We start from the raw sequence: 14,937 nt of genomic DNA on the forward strand, positions 1-14,937 counted from the left end.
CAATACTTCCTAGATATACAATAATTTTAAAATGCAGACAATTTGAAAAGGGGACCATTGGAATATTTTGAAACAAAGCCTCCAACATGTTATGTTAATGAAATGAAAATTTGACCAAAAAGTGAAAGAACTTGAAGAAATATTTTAAATCATTAAAATAAAAATTAACATTTAAAAGTGATTTTTTTTGGTTTCATTAAAAAAAGCCATTTGTTTTGAGATTACCTAATATACAGCTGCGCATTTTACACATATGGTGTTTAAATATATGACAGACATACCACTGTGATTGATGAAACATTTAAAATTGTCAATTTATTTTGTAGATATCCCTTGCAAAAATGACTGAAAGAATGTAAATCTAAACAAATAAGAACTCTTGTTACACACATATGTAATATGGCTTCTAAAAAGTAAAAACATATTTAATGATAAAAGAAAAAATAAATCATTTACTCGATTTAGAAAAGTGGATGCTAGATTTTAGTTTTCTCTGTAGCACCACAGAAATGTAACCAATTAAATTTACAACAAAAAGAAGGTTATGCAACAATTGATTTTATCAGTACTGCAATAATGTTAAAAACTAGGCTTTAATGTCGTTTGAAAAACAGTTAAAAAATGTGTCTTTAAAAATAAAAATCGAAATAGTGTAGATTTACTAATCGAAATCAATAATGCGTCCCAAATCAGGAATTTAATGTGGAAGTATTATACTTGATTATGAATTCTGGTACCGACGGAAGCGAATTCCAAATGGAAGTGTAGATATGGGCGCACTGTATTCATTTTTATACACTGGTTTTCCACTGAAAGGTTTCGTTGCTCCGAAACGGCCAATCTTTAAGACTTAAGTATAATTTATTTGTTTTTATTCGTCTGTTTTCTTGCTGGAACATGTTTGTGTTGCGTGATCATTAAAACAGAACCAGTTTTTCGAACAGGTTGAAGATTCAGCAACCTAGCAATCTGCCATTTCTCATTCAATGTATTATATTTTTCAAGGTTCTGAATAGACGTTGTGATAAATTTAACTTATCTTTTTTATTGTGTCATAAAGATTAATGGCGTTGGTTTATGCCACTTTTAACGCGAAAAACTAGTTATTTTCTCATGATTGAAGTAAAAGCTATGTACCTACGGTCGCTCGTGATCTAGCGATGTACTTCACAACAAAAATGTTGGTTCACATAATTTTTCATAAACTGTATGAATAGACCGTCATCGATAAGTTTATCAATTCAGATTTATCTCATAAGAAACAATCAACATTAATTATTCTTTACGCCAAGTTCAGCAAATTGAAATTTTCAATTAAATAACATTTTATATGCTTTGATATTTTTTCTAATCAAGAAATTACTAAGGAAGTCCAAAAAGATTTAGCACTCTATTCCTTGCATTACATTTCAAAAATAATATGATCAGTAATGCTAAAATCAGTAAAACCAGTCGCTCTAATTTTGAAGTATTTGCGATCTGATTTGAATGAAATCGATTTATAAAGACTTCCCATTAATGCATAGACACAGATTCTTGCTTTTGAAAAATGATTGGCAAATTTAATTATATTCTAATATATGTATATATATTTGGCTGAAAATATTAATGTTATTACATCAAACAAATCTCGTTATTGAATCCTGTAAAGCAGCACTGGATTTATAAAAATATAATATTAAGAAATTTATTAAAGATATAGAACAATTTAAAGAAAAAATCAGTTCTTGATTGTAAATAGGTCGAAACCGAAAATGAAATCAATATATGTAGATTTTCAGGTTTTATATAAATTGAATAAAATGGATCAGTAGAATATAGTTACTGAGGCAAAATTGTTGCTAGTGAAATATGATAATGAAATAAGAGACGAAATTGTATATGAACTAATACAGCTGAAGCGTATTTACAAATACAATTTTCAGCACAAAACCAGCATAACTACTTAAATAAATTATCGACATGGGATTCCTGAACTTATTACCGATCACAGCGACTGTACTTCAATTTTTTTACTTTGAGAGTGCAGCAAAAGGTGAAAGATCAGTGTTCTAAAAATAATTAATTAAAGACTTTCAACAATCATTAATTATTTTCCTGCCCACATTTATTTTTATTTTGGAAGATCTTAGTTGCCGTCAAAATATGTATATACTCTTTTAGAATTAGGAGAGGTGCATCACAATATATGTATGTATGAATTACGTCAAAAAATAAAAAAAATTTTGAAGATTAAAAGCACGATTATGACAAAAATGTAAAACTAGCATACTCATACGTGGATGCGTAAAGCACGTTTTGATTTTTTTTGATAATAATTATAAAAGAAAAATAATCAACATAATATTGAGAAGAAAATGCATGCGAATGGTAGCAAATTTTTTTTACTACGTTACAGAATTTTATGACCTCCAACTTAGTTGTTTTTCTCACGATATGAAGTATAATTTTAAAGATCACAGTATATCAACTGGTTTGAAAAATAATTTCGCATGCATTCCATTAATGGTCAAAGCTTTATCTAAATTTACTTCTGTAAAAGAAGAATTCTGGCGGCTTGGAGGTTATATATGATCTTAATCTTAATAATTGTCGATAAATAATTGATTTTTGTACATTTTTCTTAAATTGATGTGTTGTGTGTCATAATAAAAAAGAATACATTATAATAAATTTATAAAAATTTAATAAATAATACACCTAAAATGTATAAGAATAAAAGTCAATCTGGAGAACCGTGTTTTTAACGAAGAATGGAAAACAAAATACTTGTTTAACTTATTTAACCTATAAGGCCATTTGTATTATCTGCTACGATAGTATTTTGGAGTTAAAAGATTAAAATATTAAATAAAAGACATTTCGATTCCAAACATAATGGATATAATTCAGAATTAACTTCGAAAGCCCGATCAAAAACAACAGTCACAATTTATTTTCATGACAAAATACATTTACCCAGATGACCCAGATGGAACAAAAGCAAGTTATGCAATTTTCCATATAATTGTAAAGAAAAATAAACCAATTTTTGATGGTGACTTTGTTAAGGAATGCAAGCGCTGATATTGTATGTCCAAGTATTGAAAACCAATCACAAAATACAAGTTTATCTCGACAGACAATAACAAGTAGACTTTAATGTATTGATAATGATGTGAGTAAGCAACTGTTATCAATATTACAATCGTTAACATAGTATTTAAGCATTGATCAAAATGAAACAGCTTAACTAATAATTTGTATAAGAACATGTGCCCCTGATTTCGACATAATCGAAGAACTTTTATCGATGTCTATGAACGACCAGACAACTGGAAATGCTATATTTTAACAAGTAAATAATTGACTAATCAAATATAAATTACCATGGAAATTCTCACGAGTGACTACTGATGGAAAATAAAGGACAAGTGAGATATACAGTGATAAGGAACTAACTACAATTCGTTGTATTTTACATCAACAAGCATTGCGCAAAAACGTGCTACAGGTTGACACGTTAAATTAGTATTGTTAAAGATGTCTGAATCGTAGACAATTTATTAGTTTTCTTCACGATCTCAATTACGAATATTCACCTCTTTTACCACAGCCAAATTTGTTTGTTAAATTTGAGAAAAGTGTTCGTCAGAAATGGGAATTGAAAAGTGATATGATAATATTTTTAGAAATGAAACACAACGCTTCCGCCACAATATTTGCCTTTGGGTACTACGTAATCAGTTAGATATTCTTCTCCGACTCTTCGACGCATGTGTACTACACCAGGGGTCCCGAAAACATAAAAAATGTTCAAGAAAGTATGACTTAAACATCTCGCTAAAATTAAAAAATAACTAGTTGAAGATAAAATAATAAAAGAATAAGCAAATTATATGTCGTGGCATTCTCAAAATGAGTTTATTAGTCTGTGTGCTGAAAAAGTACTTCAAATAATTCTATAACAAAGAAATTAAGCTATTTATTATGGAATAGTAGTAGGTGCAACCCTAACTTGATTTATTCAAAAAAATTTAAAGCAATAATGTTTTTAAATAATCATACTTTTTTGAACATTTTTAAGGTTTTCAGGACCCCTGGTGTAGTAAACAAGCGTTGAAGAGAATTAAATTTAAAGTGGAGTGAAAGAATCCAAACCGATTGGTAAACATTAAGCATTAGATGTTTTTCGGAGAGATAGCTATAAAAATAACTCCATCATCTCTTAATACAACGAAAGCTCTTAATAATATTTCAGGTCTTACAAATGTGTATTAAGGACAGTGTTTTAGAACAAAATTTTCTCTGGGGCTCTATACAATGAAGCTGTGGGGGATCTCATTCTTGAAACTCGCGTTAATGACTGTGACCAAAATTTATCATAAATCAATAAGGATAAACTAGACATTAGTGTAAAGGATGGGACCATATAAAGCTCTAGGAAAAAAGGATTTTCTATAAATAGCACGCAAGGATTCTATGGTGCATTGAATAAATATTCCTTTGCTACGAAACGGTCACGGAAAACAATATATAACCGGAAGACAAAAAGTACCATAAGTTCACATTATTCCAGTTGCACAATTCGACCTCGGAGATTTTCATCAAGAAAATATCACTTTCTAAAGTCTAAAACATATTTTGTTATTCTAAGAAGTGAGTGCTACTCTGAGCCCTGAATAAATAAGGCTGGTCTCCAATGAGGACCAGTCAAACACTCGAAGACACTAGCAAAGTTAGGCCGCCCGCGGACAACATACCGTCATGGACGCTCACAACTTGAGGGGGACTCCACCATACGAGCACCGCAGCAGAGAAGGATCAACCTCCGCTATACTGTCGCTGCTACACCAATCTTCTACTGACATTATCCAACCGCCAGCTTCTCTACCACTGTTCGGAGAAACCATCTCGCCTATAAATAGTAACTCAATATATGTAACTTTAACGAATAAATTCTTACTAGTTTCTACCTCCGTCTTACAGGCAGCGAAGTCACACCCCAAAGGGTTAAAATCCTGAAAAAGCTAAATTCGAAAATGCTACAAACAAGCATATCGTACTTGATGTGAATCGTCAATAAATTATTGAAGTGACACGCGCACCGCATAACGAAGTCGAGCATCCTTAATGTCTTATCGCAAGCTTTGCTTACTAAATCTCTATTACTGCTCGAACGTTATTCTTTTTTCTGTGCCGGGAAAATTTCAGCTTAAATCACCTTCATCTGAAAAATACAAGAACGTGACAGTGATGCTTAAAGGTAGTCGGTTATCGATCGACCATCTTTACAGCGACTCTAAAAATGAGAGCGAATCTGAATTGAATTGGTAGGAATACTCTGAAACATTTTCAGATCATCAGCATATAATATGTGTATATTCCGACTTCTTTATTAATGCACGAAGAGAAGAAAGGGCAGAGGACTCACATTGGATCCCCGTAATACTCCAGAATGAGCGACATATTCATCAAAGCGACGAATAGCATAGATTTTTATTTGAAGCAGAATTGTAAAAATAGAAACTCATTAATAGTCAGATTATATTTTTTTTGGAATATATTAATTATTTATTCGGCTATTTTTAAGACGAGACACTAAAAAAAACTGATATTTTATGCACGAATAAATAAAATAAAACATGGATTTCAACCTACAAGATACCAATTAATACTAAAATGTCTTAATTTAAGGAATTCATACCCTTTAAGAATATTTATATTATGAAAGGTATTTTTTTAACCAACCACATTAAAGAAATACTATTTATTATACAATCGTAATGTTTCGAACGTACATGTAATAATACAGTTTCACTGATATTGACCATTGAAATTATAAATCAATAGTTTGATAAATTTCCACTGGCCTAGTGAAATTATATTTCTACAGAATACACATTCACTGTAGCATATAGCATATTATAAGTATATGCTGTTCTATAATGTCTATGAAAATAAATTGACAGTTGCATAACGTCCATTTGCTGTTTGAACCCAACTTGACCTAATTTATTTATTTATTTATTTAAATTAAATTAACACCATCGTAACCTAACTGGTTACCCCAATGCGTCACGATGGTCGCAAGCAATACATTGTATTATTTGAATACACAAAAAAATATAATTAAAATAATACATAGAAAGAAGCAAACAAAGAATATTAAAATGATATGATACGAACCAGGCCAGCTCTTCGTAGCTGACACTAAACAGATAAATGTAATGCAATTCCAGCGTATTAAGGAGCCGGATGGCAACAGCCATAACCGAGTCGGCAAGTGCGGACATCTTAGCACCATTGGTTTGTTTCCACCCAGAAAATGAGACTCGGGAGTAGGAAAGTACCTCTCCTATTTTAGTATATACGCACGAACATAGCGTTTGTAAAACATATAAACATTTTTTTAAATATATTTATTACAAAAATAAATATACAGGAAACATTTTCAAGACTGATTAGGCCAAACGATGTCTTCAATCCATTTAATGTAAGAACTCACTCTTGTGTACACTCCTAGTGTATTTTCAAAGGCACATCCGTTACCAAAAGAAGTGATTCCGACTAAATAATGGATGCATCTATTCTCTTTCGAATAAACTTGTAACGGACCTCCAGAATCTCCCTAAAATATTTTAACTCAAATTTAGAAGGAAATAAGTAAGTATTATGAAAATTCTTAAGTGTTTTACCTGACAAGCGTCGTGTCCTCCTGTTAAATTTCCAGCACATATTTGCTCCTTAAGTATACCGCTTCTCAGTTTTCGGTTTTGAGTAAAAAGTAAAGAGCATTTCTCTGATTCTACCAAAGATAATTTCACAACCTGCAATATATTAGAAGGATCGCCCTCTGGAAAAATAACATAGATATTATATTTAGATTTAAAATATCATCAAAGTAACACGAAATATATAATGGTGAAATTTCTCTTAATGTACCACTATCTGTGATGTGCATGTCAATTTATAACTACATATATTGGATGCATAGTTTGTGTTTGACGACGCATTTTATCACACTCAGTGATTTCTTTATTTTGACTTAAAATTAAACAGTATTCGTATTGATTTTAGATATATGTATATAAAAAAATGCAATACCTATCATTAAGAAAGTTCTCCGCTGCATAATATTAATTTTATAAATATGAGCAATTTATAGAATTTCGTCAAGTATTACTTTTCGAGAGGGAATTAGAATTGTAAACAAATAACTCTTGAGCTATACTCATACTACATTACGAATATGTGATTTTTGCAGCCACTGTAGACTACATCACTACACCAAATAGAGCACTCCACAAATACTTTGCGAATTGAAAGTAACCTTGGTATAAGTGTAATATATCTGAAATGGACTACTTATAGGAGGACAGTATCAATATTCAGGAATAAATATATATAATACTCACTGTAAGAAGTTGTACCCCATCCAATGACTGTGCCGGCTTCGTCTTCTAAATCTTGTTTGGTCCACAAACAAGCGGGCCTTATAAAATCGCTAAATTTGGTAAGGACGGATTCTTGCAATTGAAACAAAGCAATGTCGTAGTATTTTCTTTTAGAGTTATACATTGGATGCAAAGTCATATTTGCTATTAACACATCGTATGGAGTTGCTCCGTCATCTGTACAATTTATGTTGTGCTCTCCTAAACGAACAACTTTTGGTACTCGACTGAAATAACACAATTCAATAAAAAAAATAAAAATATCTTTTGTAACGAATTGGATTCGTCAATTGTCTGATTTTTGCGTTGCAGTTATTATACGTATATAATTGTATAATTTTGGGATTCATCAATGGCATTGATTTAGAATAAAATCAGTTATGAAGTATATATTATACATATATCAAATTTAAAAAAAGCAATATTATCAAGATCATTTTTATAAAAATAATAAATTCCTCCATACCGGTTAACATTTTAATTTCGCTACTACTATATTATAGCAACATAGGATAATTATATATAATATTATTTAGTAATATAAAAAAACTCGTATCATTAAAATTTATTATTGTGATGGAATCACGTTTTCTAAAATTGGTGGATTATGATCACTCCCAAATACTCTTTCAAAAAGGACTTTAACATTTTTTATACATATATGATATTCTCAGTGGGCTGAAGTAGCTTATTAAAGATTTTTTATTTTTAATACATACGACCTAACTCGATATGAATTATTCATCCATGAGAGTAGCAGAATATAGAAAAACCTAATCCGTGATGACTGATCAGAATTAAAATTATATAAAAATCACTAATTCTGATCTCCAAAATATGACAGAACATTATAAAAACACAAAGATTAGATTCGAACTCAGGTCTTTCGGGTCACATTAGTCACCGTACTACTGATCTATCGTGCTATTTGCCTAATCTCCAGCCGTTTAAATTAAGATTGTAACGGAAAGGTTATAAATAACATGGTCTGTTTCTGCTCCAAAGTATCGCATTGGCCGGACGGTTAGAGAAGAATGAACAAATAACCTGCCCTATTTGAAAAGCGGCCACTCTATTGAAAAGTTCGAACATTTGATACAAATATGGATACGACCCGTGCTGTCTTTCTTCTAGAGAAATCGGAAAAATTTTCTATGAATCTTTTCCAACAACAATAAGTATTTCGCTTCACCAGGATTTCACACAATAAAGCCATATTTGAGGGCGCTACGAACTATTGTAAGATAGTCAATTGTCGATCTACCACCTACAAATTGTCATTGACGTTAATGACGCATAATCAAGTCCGCGGCTCTTTTTGATAGTTTGATGAAACAGCTACGTACATTTGTTAACAATATCTATGTAGATGTGATTCAGTAGCTCTATTTTAATCAATATGCTTTCACTAGTGATGTCCAAATACATTTTTTACCAGTAGATCTATATTTATATTATCAAAAATATAATTTAACTGATAGACACTAGTGAAATTATATGCTGCTCTACAATGTCTATGAAACACAATTTAACAGCTGTGAAATTTGCTGTTCAAACCCAAGCCTAACCTACACGAATTAACCAAACCTAACTTAACCTAATGAAAGTTCTAAAACTAATTAATTAAATCAAGTCCAAATTACTTCAGGAGAAAATAAACGGAATTTTTACTTCTGAGAAGGGCTACATTTACCCCCCCCCTCTTCTTCCTTGAATTTAGCCAGAAAAATATGTCATTTAATAAAATACTATGAATCTTAATGAAATCGAAATATTTAAAAACGAACACTGACTGGCAAACTCTCCCCCCCCCCCCTCCATGGAAAAAGCTGAAATGACGACCTGGATAGGCACGCATATTATATTCGTCCGTAGGCATAGATCAGTTAATAAAGATGTTACATTACCTCGCAACTTGTGTTCCAGAATAGAATGAACAATGGGCTGCTGTCAATATATAATCTTCACTTATCAGCGATCCTCCACATAGCCATCTGTAATCTTTACCATTTAAATCCCAACCAATAGCAGCCTAAAAATAAAATGTAAATTAAATATTACATGTAAATATTCTGAGATTTTAATAATAAACATACATTTAGTAAATAAAATCATATTAAAACTGACAAAGCATTCAAAAAATTTAGAGCAAAAAATCGCACCCGAATTGTTATGTTATGGCCTACAGCTATGATGTGGGCCATAAAGGCGTAACTCTGAACTCTTTTATATCCCAAGTCGAAAGCGAAGTGGTAGTCTTATATTCAAATTCTGGATTATCGCGACAGTTGGGTGACTCACAGTTAATTAGACGTGTCTGTCCCGAGTTTCTGTTAAGCATTTTCATACCCATACATAACACAACTGATCACGACTTTAAGATGATTTTGTACAGTACGCGTGTGTGTCAGGTTTATAACCAGATTGAAGATTCGCGCTCAATAAATAAATTACGCATTAACAATAGTATGCTAAATATTATTATTGAATCATAAACTGGTTATATATGTTTGTTGATCAACATAAAGCGGTCATATCGTAAATTGTAGTGTATAAATTGATCAATTAGCGTATTTTAATTAAGTTTAATTATATGGTGCATTTAATTTACTTTAATTATCCGGCGGATATACATTTGTACAAACATGGATTTATATACATGATAAAAAATAACTTATATAATATTTAGTCTCGTTGAGTAATATAATTTTATATAAGTTCGAAAAAAAGGAATTCGATAAAATTATAAAATTTCTCTCTGCGAGGCCAATTTGATCTCATTACTTTATTAAATATAATAAATGACAAGCAAAATTTTCTTTATATTTTTTCAGAAACTTAAAATTGGATCCCTGTGATACTTCAGTGCGAACGAAATACTCGATAGAGCGATAAGTACCATAGCTCGCCTATTAACAGCAACCACTCAAATCATTCACAAGTAAAACACCGAACTAGAAACCGATTGCATTTAAAAATTAGGTATTGAATAACATCAATTTAAGTATTGATGGACTTTGTCAACGCCTCTGAGTAGCATTAGAGGTATTGACCATGGAACGACGCGGACGAAAATTGTGATACTGGTCCACTAAAGTCTGTCGAAAGTGATTATGGACACAATTGTAAAGAATTATTGCAAATAAATTAACAGGTGCTGTAGGAATGGCAACCAGCTTAATATTTTAAATACACGATCTATCATCATTATTCTTGGTGATCGGGACGACTTTAGTATATCTCTACGAATCAGAAAACAGTGAAATTTTCATTGAGACATTGAAAATATTATATATCAAGGGCAGCAAATGGATTAACTGGACAGCATTCCGAGAGTGAAAATACTCCACATAAAACTCAGCTATGTCCTTATGGTAGTTGAAAGTTTTCCTAACTGCGATGCGTCATCTTTAGCGCGATAATAATTATGGGATATTATACTTCATTGTCTTGTGTCTATTTTTATGTCTCCTATTGATTTCTCCGAAGATCGTGTTCAATTCTTAGATTTCAGATTTCATAGCTGAACCAAATTGTCGTTAAGATGTTGTTTTTATATTTTTCTTATAAAAATGCATGCGTAACAACTATTTTTAGTAAGCACTTGATTTCTACAAGAGTTTAATATGTAAATATAACAAAAACGTTTCGGTATTAATTAATATTAACATAAATAAAAAATACAAGTTACCATGTGTGGAAATTCGCCCAGTTTGGCATCTTTACCGCCTACGACTAATTCAGTACTGTCAAATTTGCATTTCGGTGTAGTCATCGTAATCACTTCCGAGTCTGCTGCCAATGACAAAATTCTGACAATATCTTTGACCCTAGAACTGTATTCATCACATTCTGAAAATAAAAGCAAATTTTTAATTTAATAGTAAAGTGTAAATTACTATTTATTTGTAGTGATTTTCTATTCTTACTCTTTTCGCTGATGCGCTTTTGAATGGGTGGATTAAGTGGTTTTGGTGATTTGGTGCTAATTTCAGATTTTACAGGGCTTTGTGTAGTCGTTTTAGTTTCTATGATCGTTATAGTCTTTGGTGTTGTTAATTGTGGAGCTGTTATTTTCTCCCCACAGCAGATTATTGGAGTAGTACCTATAATAAATTCATATTATCTCACATTTAATTGTCGTATTAGACAATAAATATCGTAGTAAATATCTGGCGCGCACGGTGAGATACTTTCCCTTTCGCTCGCTCGCTTGTTAAGTGACGAGAGTGAGTGAGAGATAAGAGCGTGCGGAGCGCACGCCCTTATCCTCTCACCGTACGCGCCTGGTAAATATTAAGGTATTTCTCGGGAAAAAATGTGTGTATATTTATTTTAATTTGATAAAAAAAATCTGTGAAATAAAGTTTTCTACCGCATCATTGTTTAAAATGATTTAAAAAATGAAAATGGAAAAAAAATCGGTACTACTGGTATTTTGTAATACCGGTAATATCGAATGTTTATTTTGTCCTAATACGGGTAATACCAGTACAACCGGTATTGAAATCCCTACTTGTGATAAATTTTCGTGTGAGCAATAGTCTGTGAATCATAGCATTATAATGCTCAAGAGAAAGCGGAAAATACCGTGCAAATCACCAGATTCCCTATTTGCGGATTCCCACCATGAATAAATTTACACACACCGTATTACGTCGTGCATAGTACATGCAACTAATTGGCCGAAATAAACCCATTCACCATTAGCCAAAACTGTTCACTATAACTATCGTTAAATTTAAAACTATTTTATTTTTTATATTTATTTTTATTTTTATATTTATTTTTACATGTGTACTAAGAATTCGTTTTAAAATAATGACATAATATGTTTATGAGTTTATAGGTACATGTTTTTTTCGAAATAATAAATTTGTTATGAAATGGTATAATTTCGTGTATAGCGACATATATTTTATATACAATTTTACTGTGAATCTATAGATACAATTTCTCTCTATTTATGATAATATGTTACTTCCAAGAAATAAACGGAAACTGATTAAGCACGAAAACTTTGGTGATCTTAAAAGTAAGTAAAACTAAAAACATTAAAGTTATTTTTTCTCACTTACCGTTAAAGCCGCATCTTGAGGGTCTAATTTTAAACCGGTCAAACAATTCTTTAGCATAAAGACAATCATGAGTATATTTGCAAACTCCTAATCCTCCACCTTTAGGCTCGCAAGCATCTCCAACTGCAACTCCATTTATTATTTTAGTATTTTTTTGTATTTCAATGACACAAAATCGTAAGATTGCTAGCCTCTAGACCTCTTAACTCGATTAGTATGCGTAATGTGATATGATATAAAAAAAGAGATTCACCTTCAGTTTGCAGGACTACAATGTGCGAAGATAGGATATAAATTGCGAAAAATATACATATCCCAAAAAACTTGAACTTCATTTTGAGGAGTTATCCGATTGACTGTTTAAAACAATAACACAAACATGTTATTAAGTATATTTATAACCACGAGAGGCATCACGAAAACAATGAATTACACCAAAATGTAATATTTTGTAATGATCCACCTTGACGAACACACGAGTAACGAATAAAACAGGTTTATGTTATGTTTTTGTTGCACTCTTCTTAATTTATAAATAAACGTGCGGCGCTTCTAAAACAATGTTGCGTGACGTGCGGTTCGCAAATCTTCTACAATTAATCAAAATCATCTACAATTCTCAGTTATAATCTAGCTACAAATAATTAAAAAAACACTTCTTGCTTATTTTATGATAACATTCGACCTCATTGTAAAAACCATATTTAATTGATACGAATGGAATGGCAAAATAAAAATAAATAATGTTTAGCTCGTATTTAATTTACAAACAAATTATTGAATCATAAAAACTAGAATATGTATCTCAATTGATATAATGTTATTTTATTGATAATATACTATTGGACTCGTATATAAAAAAAATGACACCAAATACGCCTTAAAATTTGTGCATTGTCCCACATGTATAAATCACCGAAAACATTCCATTTCCTTGAGACAAAAAATAAAATATATAGAAATTACTCTGTAGTAGGTGATCACAAAACAAAAGTAGTGCTTTAAAATAGATTTAGGTCTACTGATTTTTTTAAGAAAAAAACACTAAATCAGCGAAGCCCTGCATTTATACGGATACTATGTAACACTTTTATGTCGTATATGTATATTGTTAATACATTTTTTGAGAGTAAATATCGTTTATAAACTGAAGCAACAGTAACGGCCTCAAATTGGAACCTTGGAGTGCTCTCAATTTAGTGAGATACTCGACGGAGTGAAGAGTGCTCACAAACTGACGACGGCTACACTGATAACTTGAAAAGACGTTAAGTATACCGTTCGAAAAACCAGTTACACACTCAGCTTTCCAATATAAAGCTTGTAACAAGCTTTGACTGTCTATGCATACGACACAACGTTGGTCTGAATTTTAGCATCGAGTAGCATAATTAAACATGGGCGAAAACATGCTGTTGGATCACTTAACTCGATACAAATGTATCATCCTCTTCTTAAGCGAGGTAAACTTGAACATAAAACAATTATGCTTTAAGCAATAATTTGCAAATACATTTAATCATACCGAACTATTTTTAAATATTAAATCAATAATGTAGTAAAACCGTACTTTTTTTCCGTTTATATTGAATTTATTTATCAATAGAGGCACATCATCTGTTCGTCGTTTGCTATGATTATTGTACTTAATTATTATTATGAGTAAATCAGAGCGATATTCAAGGGTGCGGTTAGCCGTTAGCGAGAGATTGCCGGAACGGAAATAGAGGTGTTGCGAGGCGTAATTATTTTGGACTATGTCTGAGTTGCCACAATGTACATATTCATAAAAAACTGATACAATAGACAAAATGTTATTTAGGTCTTACAATATTTTACATACAAAATAATTATAAGGAATAAGAAAATTAACAACAAAAGATTATTTTTAATAAATAGAAACAGATGAGTATCATATTTTAAAAATACACTGTTCTTAAAAAAAATGGAAATTAAATATTTTATTTTATTATATGAAAATAGCAGTAATCTTGTAAAAATTCCAATATTACGCGTTCAATTCTCAGTATTTTATTTAAGTAAAAAAGCAGAATAATAGTAAATCTATACAATTTTTTGTACTACCTGGCCTGCTAAAACTATGAGAAAAATATCTTAATTATGCACGTCTCGCGAATAATTATATTTTTATATTTTTATTACGAGAAAGAGTAATTGAAAGATAATAATTATAAATAGATAAAATATTCAACTAGCCAAAAAAAAATTCTGGGAGGGGGGGGTATTGATTATTGAGCTAAATGAAAATTTACATGTGTATATTTACATTTATGTGCACTAAAAAGATTTGAGCTAAATTTTTATTTATCTCAAAAATTATTCAATATTTATCGTTTGATTTCACTTCATAAGGAATGACTAAACCTAGAGTTTTTAAATTGAAATTTTGAGCAATTCATTTC

General features: G+C 30.9%; 1 protein-coding gene across 8 annotated transcripts; it reads right to left on the bottom strand.

Moving 5' to 3' along the window:
* Positions 1 to 6,430: 6,430 nt before the first annotated feature.
* LOC148230012 (venom protease-like) lies at positions 6,431 to 14,310 on the bottom strand. Of its 8 annotated transcripts, none has more exons than XM_088196990.1 (10): positions 13,579 to 13,732; positions 12,978 to 13,104; positions 12,768 to 12,870; positions 12,515 to 12,637; positions 11,366 to 11,542; positions 11,128 to 11,288; positions 9,344 to 9,468; positions 7,398 to 7,663; positions 6,678 to 6,835; positions 6,431 to 6,610 (listed from the first exon to the last, which is right to left on the bottom strand). In XM_088196990.1, exons 3-10 carry the CDS (start codon positions 12,847 to 12,849, stop codon positions 6,434 to 6,436), a joined length of 1,269 nt encoding a protein of 422 aa, XP_088053116.1. In that variant the 5' UTR covers positions 12,850 to 12,870; positions 12,978 to 13,104; positions 13,579 to 13,732; the 3' UTR covers positions 6,431 to 6,433. The 8 variants fall into 8 exon arrangements, with proteins under 8 accessions (XP_088053116.1, XP_088053114.1, XP_088053111.1 ...); XM_088196988.1 differs by having other exon boundaries at positions 12,948 to 13,104; positions 13,579 to 13,703; XM_088196985.1 differs by lacking the exons at positions 12,978 to 13,104; positions 13,579 to 13,732 and adding an exon at positions 14,085 to 14,310.
* Between the last annotated feature and the right edge of the window lie 627 nt (positions 14,311 to 14,937).

This window comes from Plectrocnemia conspersa, unplaced genomic scaffold (genome assembly GCF_051122295.1).
Source record: "Plectrocnemia conspersa isolate PC_06_02 unplaced genomic scaffold, ASM5112229v1 ptg000011l, whole genome shotgun sequence".
Lineage (NCBI taxonomy): Eukaryota > Metazoa > Arthropoda > Insecta > Trichoptera > Polycentropodidae > Plectrocnemia > Plectrocnemia conspersa.